At 33.6% G+C, this 20,758-nt stretch overlaps 1 protein-coding gene and 1 long non-coding RNA gene across 2 annotated transcripts in view; both read right to left on the bottom strand.

Annotated features, from left to right (window-relative positions):
• Positions 1 to 4,449: 4,449 nt before the first annotated feature.
• Positions 4,450 to 5,548, bottom strand: LOC133192614 (uncharacterized). Its single transcript, XM_061328609.1, has one exon. The coding sequence runs from the start codon at positions 5,449 to 5,451 to the stop codon at positions 4,468 to 4,470; it is 984 nt and encodes a 327-aa protein (XP_061184593.1). The 5' UTR covers positions 5,452 to 5,548; the 3' UTR covers positions 4,450 to 4,467.
• Positions 5,549 to 8,636: 3,088 nt separating this feature from the next.
• The window catches only part of LOC133191991 (uncharacterized), a 31,484-nt gene continuing 19,362 nt past the window's right edge, over positions 8,637 to 20,758 (bottom strand). Inside the window, exons 2-3 of the long non-coding RNA XR_009721769.1 lie at positions 8,808 to 8,858; positions 8,637 to 8,663 (exon numbers count right to left, since the gene is read on the bottom strand). This is a non-coding gene — a long non-coding RNA (uncharacterized LOC133191991). The remainder of the gene's footprint in view (positions 8,664 to 8,807; positions 8,859 to 20,758) is intronic.

Consider the following 20,758-nt stretch of genomic DNA (forward strand, 5'->3'; position numbering starts at 1 on the left):
TTGTTTTTATTGTTATCTCATTTTATCATGTAATAATCTTGGATTTGAAATATTCTTATGAAATAATTTGAGAAGCGATTATGATTTGCTATTGAATGATAAATGAACTAAAAATAGCTCTGTACATTTTCCCAACATAACAGCCTCCTCCCTTCAGTCCCTCCCCATGAATTAGAGAAAAGGGATCCAGTTTGGGTCATATGCAAGTTACCTTATTACCTTGTATGTTTCCCCTGATTTCAATCAGTGTGGTGTTTTTTTGTTTGTTGTTTGTTTGGTTTTTTTTTTTTTTTTTTTTTTTTTGGTTTAAAATATGCAAAATCAAGGTTAATATTTATACCAGAATTTTTTTTAGGAACATGCATTAAGTGGTAATACAGGATAAAGTTTTCCCTCTGAAAATCCAATCTAAATGCAAGTTATTATTGATTTATTGTTCAGGTTTATTATTTTTTTTTATTGTAATTGCATATCTAAATCTTGAAGCATCTTTCCTGCAGAAAATATCATTGAGAGGAACTGTTTTGAAGTCTTCCATGTAACTGTGTGACTAAATTATCAAAACATGTAACAAAAAATCTGTATATGTATGAACAATTTTGTGTCTCAGGCTGAAGTAAAATCATGTCACTGCTTACTTAAGATTTTTGAGCTCATTTGAAATTTGAGTTCGTCTCTGTATCCTGAAAAATTAGATGTTTATGTTTCTAAGGCCCTATAGGAATAAGTTACTGTAAATCTGACTTGGAAATAAATTATTGAGGAAAGTTTGTAGTCCTAAATAATTTTGCCCTCTTCCTTCATTATTATGGATGATCTTTTCCATTGAATTGATACAGTACAACAAAGTAATCATAAATGATCTCTATCACATTTCCTCATACATTTCTCTTAATTCACTGCTTTTGGGAAAAAAGATTTCATTGGATCAGATGTAATGTTATAAATTTTAAAAAATACATATATTCGTTGGTTAAGGTTTTAATTTGTTTGTGCCTTACTGTCTGTTTTTTCTGGTATAAATTCAGATCTGTACTTAAGCTAGGCATTGTTTCGGACTTTGTGTCTGTAATGATTTAAATTTTAAATGATTTCCTTGAGTATAAGGTCTCAACTTATTGTTAGTGTATTAATTAATGTTGTGATGTTTAAATTTGATAAATTGTTCATTGAACCTGTCGTCGTATTGAATAGACCAAGATTTTGATTTCTCAGATGAATGTTTTTAATTCTTGACTAGCACCATAAAAAAAATATTGAGAGCATTGTATTATACAAATGTAATTGTATTCTGTTGATTTTGATGCTCTACTGAACTAGCTGAGCTCGTTATTGATAAGATACTCCGATTTCTTCTCACCATACTTCTCTGTATCTTATTTTTTAGCTTTATTCTTTGTACAATATTGCTGAGGCTTCAACGATTTTTTTTCCCTGAAGAATGCCACTGCCAACTTACCATAAAAACTGTTACTCTTTTCGATATACATGTTATGTATATGTACTTACAAATGTATATATATATATATCTATCTTTCTAAGCTTGTCGTATGTGGAGATTTTGACAAATATTACAAGAAAAGAGTGCAAGAGAAAGGTTGTTTGTACATGTGCTAAATGTTATGTAGTTTTATACATACATTGAGAATTTTTTTTATTATATGGACAATTATATGCATTTCTAGAGCACTTATAGAAAGTGTTTACAAACACTGAAAATATGTATTATATTAGATTGATATGTTGGGCATAGAGTTGGTCTTAATGCAAAACATATCATGCATTATCGAAAAAAAAATGTATTTGAATGAATTTCTAAATGTTGTTATTAGTCTTAGATGCCTCTTTATTCATGTTTTTACAAGGTTGTATATATTCAATATACAGAGTATAAAATTGTGTATGTATAGCATATGTTTCTCATTGTAACTTGTGATAAAATAGGTCATTGCTGCCTATTTTAAGGCGTACCATTTTAAATATATCATATTTTTTGTACAATTCATGAAAGAAATACAAAAATTGAATTGATACTTGGATGTTTTTGGTTGTTTTTGAAAAGCATTGGCAACTAGAAAAGAAAAATTAAGTTATGTACTGGATGTAGATTGAAAGGCAGACCAAATGGGTACAGTCAAACCATGATTAAGGAAAAAATGACACCGATATAAAGAGAGATACCATTGGTTAATCAATTACTACAAATTTCTCTGCGAAGGTGATTGATCTCGAATGTTTCCTCTTGTACTACATTTTCATGAATTTTCATGAAAACTACATTTTCATGAATTTCATTTTTTAAATTAGCTCTACTGATTGAATACAAGAGATTTTGCATTGGTAAGGTATTTGATACCAGTATTTGTTTTCTTTTTTTTTAATGCTTCTCTTCTTGCAGTTTTGGTCCAATTTTAAGAATTCACAGATTTCAGTGTATATATATTTTTTTATTTCAATGATTGGTGTTGCCATAATAACTAAAAATGAAATAATCTGAAATTATTTAAATGCTACCTTAACTACAGTTTTCATTTGATTTTAGCTAAACTTTGTAACAAGCTAAGAAAACATTGAAAATAATAATTTAATACTAAAGCCATGATAAAAAAAAAAGTCGCTTGATTCCCATCCTCGACCTCCTGTATTTTTACTTTGGCCTTGATTTACCCTTCCGTGATTTTTTTAATTTCTATTTTTCACAATTTTAAAAGTTATATTTCTTGACCCTGATTGATATTGATAATCAACTTACCAATTTACTTTCAAGTTGATGTTTGCTGTTTTGCATGTATTAAACGGTATGGTTATGAAAGATTGGTAAGGGTATAATAATATACATGTAGGAAAGGATGTGTACATAAAAATGGAACTCTAAGATGTTTTTTATTTGGGCATAATAAATAAATCAGCATTGATTGATGAGATAAACAAAAAAATCTACACAATGAAAAATTTAAAAAAAAAAAATCCAATAGCCTGCCACAATTTGTCAAAAATTGGGATGAGGGTCTGAAAACATCTCGTCCTTTGTTGTGTCGAGCTACAGTGTCATCAAAGACCTTCTGATGGAAAAATTGTAAGCTCCACAAAAATTAATCTTTAGTTTCTCAGGCCAAATATTTCACAATTCAATGCGGCAAGCTGGTCTTGTTTTCTTAGGTGTTAGCTCTTTTTTTTTTCTTTTCAGTCAACAAAATGATCAATTGATTCTTACCTTATTGTACTCTTTTAATTGTTATTAATTATGTTTACGTACTCAACTTTAACAGCTGTTTAAGTAATATTATTCCAAACATTTTTTTTTAATTTAATACATAAAAACTTTTTCAAAGAGAAATAAATGTATATTGTGTATCTAATAACATACATGAGAAGGGGCATAACTCAATTTTCATTTTCAACTTGGAAAAATAGAAAATCGAATTATAATTATATCCAATAAAATTGATCAATGCAGCAGTATTTGACCTGGTGCGGTAGTGCCTGAGATACTATACATTATTTTTTTATGGCTTTATTGAAAAAAAAAATTAAGTGAGCTAATAGCGTGCTCCATTGAAACAAACACTTGGTATACAGCAAGCTTATTTTCATAAGAAATGCCCCCCCCCCCCCTTTTTATTTAAAAAAGAGATACATGTACTTGTGTACTTGCTGCAATATAATAAATTACACATATATTAACAGATTGGACAAACAAGTATACAGAATTCACTTCTGGTCCTGATGCTCTAAAAAGTTTTTTTTTATTTTTGTAGTATAAAATAATAGTAGAAGCTGACTGAATCCTGAAAATTTGTGTTTAGAAAATGTAAAACTTAGGGAAAAGATGATGAAAAAATGGCTTAGGAGTAGGGTTACCTATTTGAGACTTTCTCTAACAAGTCATATAAGATTTTTATTGAAAATGGACAAAAACTCGAGAGTAACATTTCAAAAACTACTTCACACATAGTTACAAGAACTTCTCCTCTGCATAAGGAGACAAGAACTTCTCCTCTGCATAAGTTCCTTTAATCTTTGAAATTCCACCAATTTGAAATTTAAAAAATGCCAGCTACTGAAATTAAATTTTGGTTGCAAGACTAAAAGTATTAATTACTGTAAATATACTTTTTTCTAAGGGGGTCATTATTGTGCAGAATCACAATTTCTGTTCAATGCGGATATCTTGGATTGCCATAGCATGTCTTAAATAAATTTCAAGTACACTGAGAAAAATAGTGTAAATTAATCTCACGCAGAAAAATATACGTCTGCAGTATTTCATGCATGTATTTCTTCTACTGGATGTGTTTACCTGTCCAGAGGTGTGCAGTGGGCCATGGCAGATAATTTTCCAAAACTGCGGATTTGATTATAGACTGGTATTGCCTGTCTCTAATGTACTGTATATTGCGCATATCAGACAGGCAAGCCAGTCTATGAAAATTTATAGCAACTCATCACTGATATATAAAATTTCATTTATTTAGCCATATTTTCCAGTTCTAAAGCAAAATACTGTGAAAATGTTTTGTAATCCAACTCAGACATATTTCCATACTTCCTGGCAAAAGACTTATCACTCAGTCCTAAAATATCCTGAAGGAGGGGGTTAGTATTGATTTCCCCCTTATGCTTTTTTATTTTCTTATAAAACCCTGCCCTGTCAAGAAAAGCATGTCTAGTTTGAATGTGTAGGAGTGGATAATTGAACATATCTGAATACATCATCTGTCTTTGGGATATCCCCATAGTGTGATATACATAATCAAACTTTTCTTGAATTGTATCTAAGTCTTCAAAAAGAATGTCTGGTGACTGGACAGTCAGTTCAAGAACATCATTGGACTTAAAAAGCTCTTGCAGTTCATTTATCTTTGCTGTGATTTTAGCTGGTGTCACTGACAAAATTCCTGGGCATGCAGTTATGGCTTTGTTGAACTTTCTATCAGTTTTATAAATCTTCCTTAGGAACATCAATAAATCAGACAAGACGGATGGATCTTCATCTGTGACTCTTCCGTAGGACAAAAGTATAACACAAATACTTCGTCCTCCAAGTCCATGATCTTGTAGCATGTTAACAATGGGCTCTGTGTTTTTGCCTTGAAGGAAATAAGGAGATTCTTCCATCAGCCATTCAATCTGTTCACCTGAAAGCTGTGCCGCCTCCAATCTTTGGATTCTCTGGATAACGTCTTTTATTGAGACCGAGTAAAATGTTTTATCCTTTGACCGAATTTTCTCTAAGACACCCCCTGCATACTCCAGGCTCCATTTCTTTTCTGGTACTTCCTGTTGAGGTTTACTATCACCAGAGTTATTTTGAAAAGGAAATGATCCTGCATAGTACGTACTTTGCAGGTAATTCCCGAGATTCAGGTTATGGGACAATTCACATCCTCTATGTAGGTATGAAGACAATATGGCTCGGCCAATTAGTCTCCTTCCATAACGAAAAGACATTCTTATTAACTATGTACTCATTTGCTGTGGTCATTAAATTTTGCTGAAATTGGAACAATGATTATTGAAGAATTCTAAAAGTCAGTAGATCATGCTATTGCAATAAAGTGTTACCGGATATGTATTTTGCATAATAACTACAGAGAGATCTCAACAAAAATATTAATTCCGAATTATTGAACCAAACGAGTACGTAGCATCATTTTTCAAATTGGGGGAGGGGGTGCCCTATTCTCTTTAGAGAATCGGACAGACTTTCGCATGCATGCACTTCGTGGATGTAGGCGAAAGCCTGTACACTTCTCTAAGGAGAATAGGGGGTACTCTGGAAAAAGTGACACGTTTACAGAGAGAGATAAATTCTTTATTTCCAAATCAGGACAGTTTCAGGCATCACAAATAACAAGCATGATTGATCAGTCTAGACGAACTCCAAAAACGGCGTGAACTCCGAAAACGAAGTCAATGGCTCCATCATGCATTGCGGCAAAATGGCGTCCGATGTAAACAAACGATGGATTGTCGTTCGCTTTCTCCAAATATACCATGTTGATACAGTTACAAACAAGCACAGACATAATTATGCATATATAAAATAAAAATACAGTACATGTTTTTATATATATTGAAGCTGAAAAGTATATGTAAGTAATATACTGTCTAATGATTGAAATGGTACTACCGTGTACCCTAATGCAAAAGAATGCGGAGTTCCTACAATCCTTGCATTGCAAAAGATACAACATGGCGATGCAAAAGTACTAATTTTTATTTTTTACAATACATAAAGTGTTTTTGTTGTTGTTGTTGTTTTTCTTTTTTTTTTTTTTTTTTAAAAAAAAAACCAAAAACATTTTAATTACATATATTTACATGTACTAAATATTTAAAGAAATGTTGTAATGTGGCTTTCTCTTCTTAAAGGTGCTTAGACACAGATTTGAAGTTAATATTTTCTCAAATTTTCTGTATAATATCACGACTTATATATTGCAATAGCATTTCACACGAAAATATAATTAAAAACTTATTTTATCTGGAAATTATTGGAACTACGAATTCCTGGACGCGTTTGATTAACACATCCTTGCACTTTCACAAATTTTATCTTTATCCTTAATATTTAAGAAAAGAAGCTATTTTTTTGTGTATTAATGAAAAACATTACATCTATAATCCAGAAAATTCAGAGTAGAAATGTGCGAAAACAAACCTCCTCACTAATATCGACAGCCCGTGCTCAGTGTTGTGTACAGAGTTTAACAAATTGAATACACCCGTGAAACGTAAACTGTTTTTGTAAACAGGGCACAAGCTGTGTTATTGTTAATGTTTACGATTCACCGGGTGTGTTCAATTGTTAAAGTCTGCACACACCACTGAGCACGGACTGACAATACTGTGAGTGGGTTTTGCTTTCGAACATTTCTACTCTGAATTTTTCTGGATTATAGTTTTGATATTTTTCATTAATACACAACAAAATTGCCACTTTTCTTAAGTATTAAGAATAAAATTAAAATTTGTGAAAGTGCAAGGATGTGTCAATCAAACGCGTCCAGAAATTTGAAGTATCAATAACTTCGAGATGAAATAAGATTTTTATTATATTTTAGTATGAAATACTATAGCAACATATAAGTCATGCAGAAAATTTGAGAAAATATTAACTTCAAATCTGTGTCCAAGCACCTTTAACATATCCATATAATTATGCATATGTTAAGAAGAGATAAATAATTTAAATGGCTTGTCTAGCCAGTTCTACAAAAAAAGGGAGAAAATTGATGAAACTCGAAAAACCTATTTCATGGGAATGAGGGTGGGCGTTGAGTAGGTTCCAACTTCAAAACTTTCCCGACAAGATAATTTTTAAAGAATATTACTTTTATGGCTGCAAGAAAAAAGTGGAGGTTGGGGTAATGACAATTTCCATACAGGCCCTTCGCAACGGTTTCAAAAGTTGGGGGAGGGGACCCTAAACTGACCAAAAAGTGAGGGGGTGCAACTTCCCAAAATACTCTGACAAGCAAAAAACAAAAAAAAAAAAAAAAATAAAAAACAAAAAAATAAAAATAAAATAAAATAAAATAAAAAACAAAAAGAAAACAAACAAAAAAGTTATTAACCGTCCAACCGACCTTACTGCAACAAAAAAGGGAGTACTATACTCAGAAAAAGTGCGCGTTCTATACGGTCCTACCGTATTTATTTAAACATAATTCTAAAAATTGAGGCCCCCCCCCCCCCCTGCAAGTAACAATATGGAATATGGTATTTAAAAAAAGTTTTCATTTAAACAGTTTAAATACAGTCTTTTAATTTTTGCTACGTCTCGAAATTTTACATCTGATTTGGAAAGGGAGCAATGATGAAAAGCCCCCAATTAGGAAAGATTTTACACTATAGAGAGTCCACAGAGACTGAGGCATGAAAGGATACAACTACAGATAAAGACATTGATCAATTATTAGATAATGTTTGTATACATACAGAGCAAGTTGTTGTGCTTTTTTTTTTAATGTTACCTACTGTCTTCCCACAAATTTTTATTAAAATAGAAAAATTTGGTGTTATGACTATTTAATTGTCATATACAAATTTAAATTGAAAATTCTAAATTTTTGTAGAGGACACTACGTTAAAAGGTAAAGATCATGTAATGAAGAAAGATAACTCTTCAATACTTATTTACATACTATAACTGGGGACCCATACTACTCGTAATCTTTTCGGCTTCGGTAATTTTTCTCTCGTTTGTCGAAAGTTTAACCAGGTGACCTACATCATTTTTTTTACTGGGTATCCTCTTTAAAAGATAAAAATATCTGAAGGTAATTCTTGTTTAAATGACTGTGTAAAACTGAAATTTAAATATATGTTGTTTACTTTTAACCATGTTTGCTGCAAACATTCATCCAAATGAGTTACAACTGAATATCATCTATCATTCATGCCATATCAAAACGACAAGAAAAATTAATCCCAGTCAAATGGAATTTGCTATTTTATTGTAAAGTAAAGAATGACGTTTTGGAAAAAAGAGTATGGCACTTTGGTATTGAGTTCATTTCATTCTCTCTGGGTCAAGGTCGGCTTTCATATCAGTATCTCAGGTCAAGGACGGCATATACATTCCTCTGTCTCTGTGTCCCTGAAAGTTCCTCGACCTGGTTTTCCAATTTAGACGCAGATTCTGTTACGTAATTCTCCTGTAATGAAATACCAATTAAAGATTATAGCCTAGTGTGTGTGTGTGTGAGGGTGTGTGTGTGTGTGTGTGTGTGAGAGAGAGAGAGAGAGAGAGAGATTACTTGTATACCTAAAGTACTTCTGTTTGTTCCAAAAAAAATTACCTTCTATTTCAACCAAAAATCTTGCAAGTCTAAACGCTGTAGGACATTCTCCTGCAAGATCAAAACATTTGTTTGATGACATGTAACATTAATTTCTTGATCTGAATCAGAATCGATCATATAGAACTCCTCCCCCAAAACTTCCAAGTGCGAATCCAAAGAACCTTAGTCCAACCTAAGGGACTACATGTATACCTATGTACACTGAACAATCCACCATTAAAATCACGAAAACTTGCTTGTATAACCAATGAGATCAGATACTGAATTCTTCAACAACCTGAGTTATACCACCAGAGAGCAATTGCAAGAAATTTTTATCATCTCTTTGATAGCTTTCATTAAAATCTAAACCACTAAACAATAAAATCTACCTCCTTAAAAAGGCTAAAACATTCCCCTTTCTTGAAATTAACCTAACGAGAGTAATTTTTCATTGAGAGACAAAAGGCAAACAAACAAGACGAACCAGAAAAAAATATCTACCTTTGTCCTTATTTAATTGTTACTTAAAATCATGTTTTTCATCCCTTGATTTAAATTAAAAAAAGAAAAACATGCACCTTTTGTACAATTGTTATTACTTACTGCCTTGACGTGCTCGATACTCAGACAAGACCCACATTCTGTCTGTCTCTGGGTGACGTTCTATAATGGAGCGTTCCATCTCTCCCAGGTCAGCCCAGCCTAAAGGAGGATTCAAACAATTCTTTACGATGTGTGTTTCAGTGTTTTATTACACTTTACGTCTGTTAAACAGATTATGTTTGATTATGTTTTGTAATCTGATCATCGGATTGTAATTTTTTTGTGTGACTGCAAGTTAAGGGAAAAAAATGGACAGTCATCAGTGTTTTTTTTTACCATCAAAGATGTGGGTTTTTTGTGTGTGTATGTGTGTGTGGGGGGGGGGGGGGGTCCAAACAAAGTACGTGTAGTGCTTTTCGAAGCTGCCAAGCGTTTAGAAAAAATTATGGATAAATAAATTTACTTTAAGAAAATGTGATTTAATTTTGAACATTATCGAGGAGAAGTGATGTTTTTACATATACAGTTTGGGGGTGATAAATGATTCATATCTGGCATATCTGTATCTCTCTGAAAACTCTTGTATGGACATATTAAATGAATTTATTATTAGATTTACTATTAGATTTGTAATACCTACCTGGCATATTTTCATGGATATTCCTGAAAGGAACTGTGCTTCCAAGTCTTATAAGCATGACTGCCAGTGTATCTAAATGTATTGAAAATATAAATAACTGCAACCTGCATGTGAATTCAATTTTTCCCTTTTCTTAGTGAATTTATCATTAATTCGTGGCCCGAAATAAAAAAAATCTCATACCATGTCTTATGTCAGTCACCATAGAAGCCCCCTCCTTAGAAAAATATCGGTACCAAAAAAAAAAAAAAAAAAATCATTGCTCTGACGTAAAGTAAAAATATTAAATATTTTCTCGTAATACTTTATTGATCATTGACCGCCATTATTTTCTGTCATATTTTAATTGGTTGGTTGGTTGGGGTGAGGTTCTTTTTGAAAGCTATATTTGTTATATATAGAGCTCACATGCAAAGTCTGTAAGATTGACTTGTGTTGATATCTATCAGCCAAGTTCAAGATATACATTTCCATGTTACACACACATTTATATACGGTTCGGAATACAAATTGTGAGGAAATTTACTGCTATCTACTGGTGACCTTAAAGTTCCTCAATTGATCTTCAGTAAAGGTCACAGCAAACAACAATATTAATACATGAATTTTTTTCTACTACAATATATGGGCATTGAACTTATTATACCAATATAAATCTGGAATAAGATCATGACCTCCTTAAGATCATCAACATTTTGTCAAGTATCTGCACCAAATTTAAAAAGTAAGGAACACGATTTTAATTCAATCTTTATATGCAAATGATCTTGAACTTACTAACAGATATTTAACCAACGTGATATTACACATAAGGTCATCAATCTTTCGGGTGCTGTTAGCTTCCAATTTTTGCCATAACCAAAAAGATGGTCCTGATTTGAATTACACATTTATCATCAAGTAACCTTGAACGTGTCTAAATGATAGATGTCAAGGTCATGACATATCCCAGCAATAAACAATATTTCCAAATGAAATATGAGCTTCTATTGTTTCTCCAGATATGGTCAAGACACAAATTTTACACCCACTTGTGCTGGTGATGACCATCAGCTAGTTGGGTTTTAATCATAACACAACTGTGGTTATATGAAATCTATGTGTCAAGGATGAACTTCCAATCTTCCTCCTTTATAGCCCAGATATGATTGCTTTAGTTTAAAGCATATTTCATTTAAAAGATACAAGTGTTACATTAAAGTTTTAGAATTCATAGAATCTAAAACTAACCATAACAGTAACCTCGCCACAAAATACGATTGCATTGACGGACAGACAGACAGAAAGACAAAGTTATGGGGTATATACCCCGAAAAAACGGCAAGAAAGAATATAGTTTCAAGTCATTCTATAACAGTTTCAAGTGTTTAAGTTTTCATGAATGAAATACGTACAACTCAAGTATAAAACAGAAACGACCTTCTCTACAAAGGCGCAAAGCTTTGCGATTCAGATTGTAGCAGAACGTAACTTTAAAAAAAAAATGTACGTCACGAATTTTTTTAAAAATTTCTTTACAATAAAAAAAACAAAAAAAAACAAGCAAACGAACAAAACTAAAAACTTCTTTAAAAAAAAGAAAAAGAAAGAAAGAAATTAAATAACATTTAAAAAAAAGAAGAAAACATTGCCTTACCTTATGACTGTCTATGCTTTGCAGTTGACCAAACAGTATGGTGTGTGATCAAATCCAGGTTTGCCAACTGAAATCAACTTAAATTGAATAAAATTGAATCAGTTACCTCCCTTATTTTATAAGAAATTATTCAAAATTTATTTTAAAAACATTATATTGAAGTTTTTTTTAAAGAAAAATAAACAAGTAATAATAAATTATATTTTTTATGTAAAATGTACCTGAATTTTTATCCTATTCTACGTCTGAGGTGAGTAACAAAAAAAAAAAAAATTAATGAAGTTAATATTTATTTACTCTACGTTAAATACTTTATTAGCTCACCTGAGCTGAAAGCTCAAGTGAGCTTTTCTGATCACCCATTGTCCGTTCCTCCGTCTGTAAACTTTTTCACATTTTCAACCTCTTCTCAAGAACCACTGGGCCAATTTTAACCAAACTTGCACAGGCGCTTGACGTTTTTAACCTTTCTTTCCATAAATAAAAAATCCCCCATACTACAATAATAACAAGGTTCGTCACGGTCGCCATCTTGAATTTTTCAGTTCAGTTACTTCGCCTCGATTTTTAGTCTACAATGTGTTTAAAATTAACGGATACGACCGTTTCCCTCAAGTACTTACTTTAAGTATGCCTCCACTTTTGGGCAATTCAACTCAAATCACATTAAATCCTCTCTAATTCTTTAAATGTCGCTTCAAACTCAGTCTACTGCTACCGATTCCGTAAAACTTAGAAAAGGGAGGCCGGAAGTTGATGTTAGAACGTCACAATCCGGGAAAGCCCTTTTCTGATTGGTGGATATCTTGAGAGTTATATTAAGAGCTGTTTAAAAGTTCTAGACTACTGGTACGTATTTTATAAATAACTTAGTAATATATATTGATACATCTATAGTCCCCAACTGTTTGCAAATAAATATATATTTAGCCTAAAACTGTGTACTTTTTCAACTGCTATTTACGAAACACTGAAATATTTAGGCTGAATAGTATACACTGTATTTTACATAGGGGCGTTGTAGCAACCTCTAATGATAAAACGCCGCTTAATGATTTGTATCATTAAGCGGCGTTTTGTCATTAGAGGTTGCTACAAGGCGTAGTTACACACCTGAAAGTAAAGGGGGGGGGGGGCTTAAATCCAAATAAAAATTCAATTATATTGTCAAAACATAAAAGCGTTTACAATTTACTTCTGAAATTTAGGGGGGGGGGGGGTCTGGCAGATTTTGAAAATAAATTTAATTCTCCTTCACTGACATGGAAATAAAGCTGGGAAAAAATTGCCAGCCCAGCCCCCCCCCCCTCCGGAATCAATTGGTCCTCCCTTAAAAATAAATGAATGGCAATATAATCTGTGAGGCCACCCGTAGGTCTTAGGCGAAGCCTTGATTGGGGCGGGGGGGGGGGAAGCTCCTGGCTTGTACAAATATTTCAATCACATTCTTGCAGGGAATAGCATGGTATTTGGCTTTCCTTATGAAAGACAAGACAGTAATATTGTTTTTAACACGAAGTTTAACTTTCTCGGAAACTTATTGTAAATGTACTTGAGGCATGCAGAATCTTTTACCGCTACATTTGTATCGTCTGCTCTCTGTTATAATATGTATTAATAATGTTCAGCAACAAGTGTTTTAAATGTTGGTAGCAAAAATAATTTTAAAATCATATACTACAGTGGCGGATCCAGGAATCTTGAAAAGGGGGGGGGGGGACCAGTTTGGGGTCAGGGTAGGGGCTCACAGCCACACACAAGAAAATCAGTTGCTTTATTAAATCTTATGTATATTTTGGACACAAAGGGAGGGGGCGGGTCCCCTGCCCCCCTCCTCTAAATCCGCCATTAAACTATTTGATCAAGCCATTTGACGATAATTAAACTTAATTTCTCAAAGGTCTTATAGAATTATTAATGTGTTATAGAACACTTACTATAGATTAATGATTTATTTGGATTTGGCAATGATTCAATAAAATATTTCAAATAGACGTAATAATATAAAATTTGATTCGAAATAATGACAATTAATAATTTGAAACAAAAATATTTGCCGGATGATGCTAATATATTTTTTTCTCTCAACAATCTCTCTCTCTCTCTCTCAGACCTAGATATTTTTTTAAACGATGTGTAGTAACGCACTTGCGTACTTGCAAAGACAGCTTCGCGCCTGTAGAAAGACGGGACATGGAGGTTCAGTGATCTGGGCCAGCTCACCACTGTGATGAAAAATAAAACATACACATATCTATCCTTCTTTGTTATAATTTTCATCGCTTCCAAACACTGAAAATAGTACCATTATAGGGAAGAAATATTTATGCCAGAATGCAAGGGGTCTGGTTTACACAAGAATTAGTAACCAGAATTCCAGGACCAAGCATAATTTTTATTTCCTCATGATTTTTTCTTCATCAAAATAAAAGAAAAAAAAATATTTCACATATTATTTCTGATGATTATGGAAAGCATCGGCCTGCTCAGCATTCAACATGCCGAAAAAGTTTGTTACTGTCTTTGCATGATTTTCCCCGCGAAACGTCATATTTCTTTTAACCAATGAAATTTAAGAAGAGGGAATTCCCATTTAGATAACAACATCAACTTCCGGCCTCCCTTTTCTAAGTTTTACGGAATCGGTAGCAGTAGACTGAGTTTGAAGCGACATTTTAAGAATTAGAGAGGATTTAATGTGATTTGAGTTGAATTGCCCAAAAGTGGAGGCATACTTAAAGTAAGTACTTGAGGGAAACGGTCGTATCCGTTAATTTTAAACACATTGTAGACTAAAAATCGAGGCGAAGTAGCTGAACTGAAAAATTCAAGATGGCGACCGTGACGAACCTTGTTATTATTATAGTATGGGGGATTTTTTATTTATGGAAAGAAAGGTTAAAAACGTCAAGCGCCTGTGCAAACTTGGTACAAAGTATCCCTGGGTAAAGAGGAGTGTAAATTGTTAAAATAAAGGGCCAAGTCCCCTTACAAGGGGAGATAATCAAGAAAAGACAAAAATAGGGTGGGGTCATTAAAAAATCTTCTTCTCAAGAACCACTGGGCCAGAAAAGCTGAAACTTATGTGGAAGCATCCTGGGATAGTGTAGATTCTAAATTGTTCAAATCATGACCTACGGGGGTAGGGCGGGGCCACAATAGGGAATCCAATTTTTACATTGAAATATATAAGAAAAATCTTTAAAAATCTTCTTCTCAAGAACCACTGGGTCAGAAAAGCTGAAACTTATATGGAAGCATCCTGGGGTAGTGTAGATTCTAAATTGTTCAAATCATGACCCCTGGGGGTAGGGCCGGCCCCCAATAGGGAATCCAAGTTTTACATTGAAATATATAAGAAAAATCTTTAAAAATCTTCTTCTCAAGAACCACTGGGCCAGAAAAGCTGAAACTTATATGGAAGCATCCTGGGGTAGTGTAGAATCTAAATTGTTCAAATCATAACCCCGGGGATAGGGCCGGCCCCCAATAGGGAATCCAAGTTTTACATTGAAATATGTAGGGAAAATCTTTAAAAATCTTCTTCTCAAGAACCACTGGGCCAGAAAAGCTGAAACTTATATGGAAGCATCCTGGGGTAGTGTAGAATCTAAATTGTTCAAATCATAACCCCCGGGGATAGGGCGGTGCCACAATAGGGAATCCAAGTTTTACATTGAAATATATAAGAAAAATCTTTAAAAATCTTCTTCTCAAGAACCACTGGACCAATAAAGCTGAAACTTATTTGGAAGCATCCTGAGGTAGTGTAGATTCTAAATTGTTCAAATCATGACCCCCGGGGTAGGGCGGGGCCACAATAGGTATATTAAAAAGGGGGAAATCTGGTAAAGAACAGCATGGCCAAAGTTACTCAGGTGAGCGATGTGGCCCATGGGCCTCTTGTTTTAATGTGTTTCTTTTCTTGGTAACCGAAAGAAGTAATCGAGAGACACCGAGATAAAGGTCTTGCTACCTGCATTCCACAGACATGATGTTTCCACAGGCATGATGTATTCATAGAATTCGTTACGTGTATATTGCCAAGGAAGCAAAGCATACACAGGCAGTAACTCTTACTTTGTGCATTTTCTATGAACAGTCCAGAAAGTTCCAAATGTCAACATGGCATGTAAATTAGAAGCGAGAAAAAACGTTGAGAAAATGAGTTGAATTTTCGTCTTTATATGGATTATTTTTTTTAAGAATATAAGGCATATACAATCTCAGAAAGGTTTGTTTTGATTATATTGGTAATTATTATATGATTGAATAATTTCCCTCTTTCTGATTGGCTGAGATCCAACAATGTTAGAAAAATACTACGTTATATTGACCTACACGTGACCTTCCAGGTCAATATAAGGAATTATTGCAGGTCAATATAATGAATTATTCCTGTTCCATTTTTCATGTTACAATGTGTTCTTGTTGAAATTTCTCGTTAAAACTTTTAATTAAAGCAAAAAAAAAACCCCAGTCTTGTAGGAGTTTGCTATCATTTAATCATATAATAAAACAGTTATTGCTGTTTTTTGAGGTCAATACGATGATTTAGACACCTTCGAAGTACAATATTCACCTCGCCCTTCGGGCTCGGTGAATATTGTACTCCTCAGGTGTCTAAATCATCGTATTGACCTCAAAAACCAGCAATAATTGTATATTATTTTCACCGCAACCCCTTTTGGATTCTTCAAAATCATTTCGGAGCGAATCCGCTCCGATTTGCTACATGTACATTGCAACTATATGGGACGTATTCTAACTGTGGTGAGGACTTGTCCCGAGACACAGTAAGATTATTAGTCAGCCCACGGGCTGACTAGTTACGGTGGGATGAAACTGCAAGTGCGCTTGCGTAATTTGGAATTCTGGGAAAAAGATGTACACGACTTGTTCTAAAGAAACTCGTACTATTTGCTCCAACCAAAGGACGTGATTCTTGACCTCGATCTATATATAGACTGCATTGTTCTTCGTCGTTCTCGACGAAAAATTAAAGAAGAGATCGTTCTAAGTGGGAAATATGATACTATGAAAATATTTCAGTGCTTCTTATAGAAGATGAGAAGTTTATATGCAGAGCACATTTAACACTTGATATATATATACCCTCAATCGCCGTTGCAAATTCACGGATTTGTGTGTATTCCTCTGAATGCCTGATGCAAGACTCCCTCGATCAATACCTTGCATAAGACATGTACGCGTCGGAATTCACACAACAATCCACTTGCACAAAGGTCCCAAAACAGTGAAAAAAAGAATCTCTTCACTTTAATGATGAAAGTTATGAAAACGTCAGAAGATCACTTAAGATGTGTAAAGTCTTATAATTTACACGATAATAGACATGAATGTAAGTGCCGCTTGTGCACGTGAACCGCGCCCACAGGTGAGAAACTGACCACAGTAGAACTTGAGAGCTGAGAGAAACTGCGCGGATTTATAGACAGCCCCCCCCCCCCCCAATTAGAGAGAGTGAGCGAGATGGAATCCAGTATCATTTTAGGGTATACGTACTGTATGTATAAAATATTTTGAATTTCTAGTTTATTACTTTATTTTGGAAGCAATTCTTTTCTTTCCTAGTAACACTAAAATGAATGCTTAAATTTAGAAATTATATACATACAGTATGCACCCCTCCCCCTTCCCCTATCATGCATTGCCTCGAACATGCACGATTAAAAACTTTTATCTAATAATAATTAACACAATCTAACCCAAGGTCTACCTTCCTTTTTAGCATCATAATCTGTATCATTTATAGAATTTAACAGTGAAATTGAAAATGTATACATTCTTCAACGTTCAATGATTGGGATCATAGTGGCTTTGTTCATTCCTGAGACGAACTTTATCTCATGGCCATAGGAACCGGGGGGGGGGGGGATCGTGCCCCCCCCCCCCCCAATAATTTTTCCGATATATAGACTACTATAGAAAGATTGGCTACTATATGCTTGTGCCCCCTCAATAAAAAGGTCTGATGACCTTTTTGTTTTTTTTTTTTATTTTTTTTTGCTTGTCAAGGAATTTTTGGTAGTTAATAGTGCCCCTCTAACTGAAAATGTATGGCTGTGCCCCCCCCCCCCTTTCCCTAACTGAAATTGCTTCCTACGGGCCTGTATCTGATGTCCGCGTCCAAGAGAAATTAATTGGAGGTCATCATAAAGATCACGATGTAGTGTAACTAAAATTTATTCTATGCTTTATTATTTATTATGTACAGCATTATGTTACAAATAAGAAAACGACTGGGCGAATTTTAACTTAGACGACAATGACTTTTAATGAACACAACATGATGGATAAAACTAATCATTTACCATCACAAAACAAGAAAGAAACTTTCTGTATTCCAGTGGCTGACTCTCAGCTTTTTTTTTAAAAAGCTAACCTTGTTCTAGCTATCTGATGACACACGATAAGGGATACTTAGAATGACCTTGAGCATGTAAAGCCAATGAAAATTCATCCCACGAATTAGAATGCATTCGTTGAAAAAGACTTGGATATTAGATTAATTAAAGAGCGAACAGTGGCGTATATTCCTTTCTGTTGATGTGTAAGTTAGTGTGAAGTCACAGATTTAACCTGAGGCGCAATGCGTGGGTAGGCAAGAAGCCCCCTTTCGATAGGTATTGCGTGGGGGGGGGGGTGTTTAAAGGGAGCATTTTTTGCCAACTCGAAGACATCTACGATTGTAATTTGACCAGTGAAAATGATACTGTAAACATATTTTCAGTTTATATCATAATACTAAGGCCACTTAACAAAACTGAGAACTCTTAACTTATCCTTTTACTCTGCTTAGAAAATATGGAAACCTCCTTACTGAATAATCCAAATACGAACAATACATAATTTCCTATTAACAAAAATATTTCCAGTTATCAATTTCATTTCCCGCACTAATCTTGTTGCTGTCGATGGTTTTGAAAATGTATGATAAGACGTAATTAATATAACACTTGAATTTCGGCTTATAAAAAGCAAAACTGTAAACATTTACATGGGATCAAAGGGACTTGAGACAATCTTAGCAAAATCGGGTATATTGTATAATAGGGCAGAAGGGACCTAACGAGCCGCCATTAATTCCTCGGTGCCTCGCTTCAAACTCTAAAACCTTCGATTTTTATTCAAAAAACCCAAGAAAAAGTTTTGGCAGTCGAAAGGCAGAATGTTGTCCTTTATTGTCATAAATTGATCATTTACCTTACTTCATTAAAACTTAGAAAAAAATAATAGAACTTCTGAGAATTAGGTCGCCGTCGTTAACCCTACACCATTTTTTCCATGCAATTTTCGTGCATTACCTTAATTTTTCCGCACTTGTCATCTGTTGCACTCTATCTTAGAGCAACGTTTAAAAATATAACTGCTTTTGGTCACCCTCACAATATTTGAGGGACCGTTGATCGTCCGTCTCAAGAGATCAGCTCCATTTTCACCTTCGATTAGCCTCAGAGTTCAATCGGGTCAGCGAAAAATGGGAAATTAGTTGCTTAAAATGCTGTTTGGCAACCCTGTAAGCTTTAGAAACAATTAATGAGTGAGCATGCTCTTTACAGAAATTTGTAAAGACCTGAATATGATTAAATAAACTGGTTTCACAATACAAAAATGTAGGGTAATCCAGCAAGTTTCATCTCTTTGTTTCAACAGTGTCAAATGGATATTTGAAGTCTTTTTTATAATTCATGAAATCTTTCTTTACGATTATGCTTGTAACGTGCACTTATTTCTACAATAATCATTAGAATCAGTGACAATTTTCTTGAGAATTTTTCTTAACTTGAATTATATTTTTTACCTACATCATATTGTCGAAAATTTGCAATAATTTATACAGACCATGTATCTTTCATAAATTTTAAAAAAATATAATAAGGATATATAAATTACTGTTGATATAAAATTTGTTGATTTGTGATCTAAAATGCTTCAAGAAATATGCCGTATGTGACATGTCCGTGTCATCGATTTACACACCAATAACACTCACAAAACTTAAACAAGCATTCCTTAATTAAAATGAGTCTGAAAATGATTTGTTTTCAGAACATGACAGATAAATGTACTGCAGGGTGACTATATAACCAGACTTTTACAGTCAATTGTATTTTATTTCAGTGCTGGAGTAATGATCTAGGTTCTTGATCGAGTCGAAGTTGTGAGCAAACTGGATTCCTATGCTGTAAAAAAGGGATTAGCCTCCCTCCCCCCCCCCCTCAATACGTACATGCAGGAATATGGGATATGGTATATGAAAGTTTTTTTCTTTTGAAAAATTTAAATACCGTCGTTGTAGCCCATAATTTTTCCTCACTTCTAGAAATGTTATATCTGGTTTGGAAGGCAGGGGAGCAATAGAAAAAAAAATCTGGAAAGATTTCACACTACAAAGAGTCCACAGAGACTGAGGCATGAAAGGATACAACTGCAAACGAAGACAGTGAATTATTAGATAATGTGTGTATACAAACAGAGCAAGTTGTTGTGCTTTTTAAAAAAAATGGTCAGAGAGGTAATGAAAGCTATTAAAATTTATAAAGAAAGATAACTCTCCAATACTTATTTACATAATATGACTGGGGACCCATACTAATTGTTCTTGGCCTCTGCAATTTTTCTCTCGTTTGTCGAAAGTTTAAGTCGGGCATCATCTTTTTTTTTTTTTTTTTTTTTTTTTTTTTTTTTAAACTGGAAATCCTCTTTGAAAGATAAAAATCTCAGAAGTTAATTCTTGTTTAAATGACTGTGTAAAACTGAATTTCAAAGATATATTGACAATGTATGTTACCTTTCCTGATTCTGAATATGTATATAACTAACTTAAAAAAAAACTTATCAGGAACGTAGCATTGTTTTTGAAAGGGGGGGGGCTACCTGAGATAACCTAAAAAAACTTGACCAAAAAAAAAAAAAAAAAAATAAATAAATAAATTATCAAATTACTAAAAATCGAAAATCCTATTTCATGGTTGGGGGGGGGGGGGGGGGTTCAACAACTTCTTTCAGTACCAAATTTTATTCATACACTTCTGCATTATTCTCACTTGACTATACTGCAACAAAAAGTGGAGGCCAACCACCCTTTCAATGAACATTTTCAATAGTAAAATGGTTTCAGTC

Source organism: Saccostrea echinata, unplaced genomic scaffold, assembly GCF_033153115.1.
Source record: "Saccostrea echinata isolate AGI-Se365-2 ecotype Australia unplaced genomic scaffold, CSIRO_AGI_Sech_v1 ptg000025l, whole genome shotgun sequence".
NCBI lineage: Eukaryota > Metazoa > Mollusca > Bivalvia > Ostreida > Ostreidae > Saccostrea > Saccostrea echinata.

Bases quoted from the DNA above. Each gene is read 5' to 3' on its own strand.
- LOC133192614 (XM_061328609.1), bottom strand. From the start codon at position 5,451: ATGTCTTTTCGTTATGGAAGGAGACTAATTGGCCGAGCCATATTGTCT.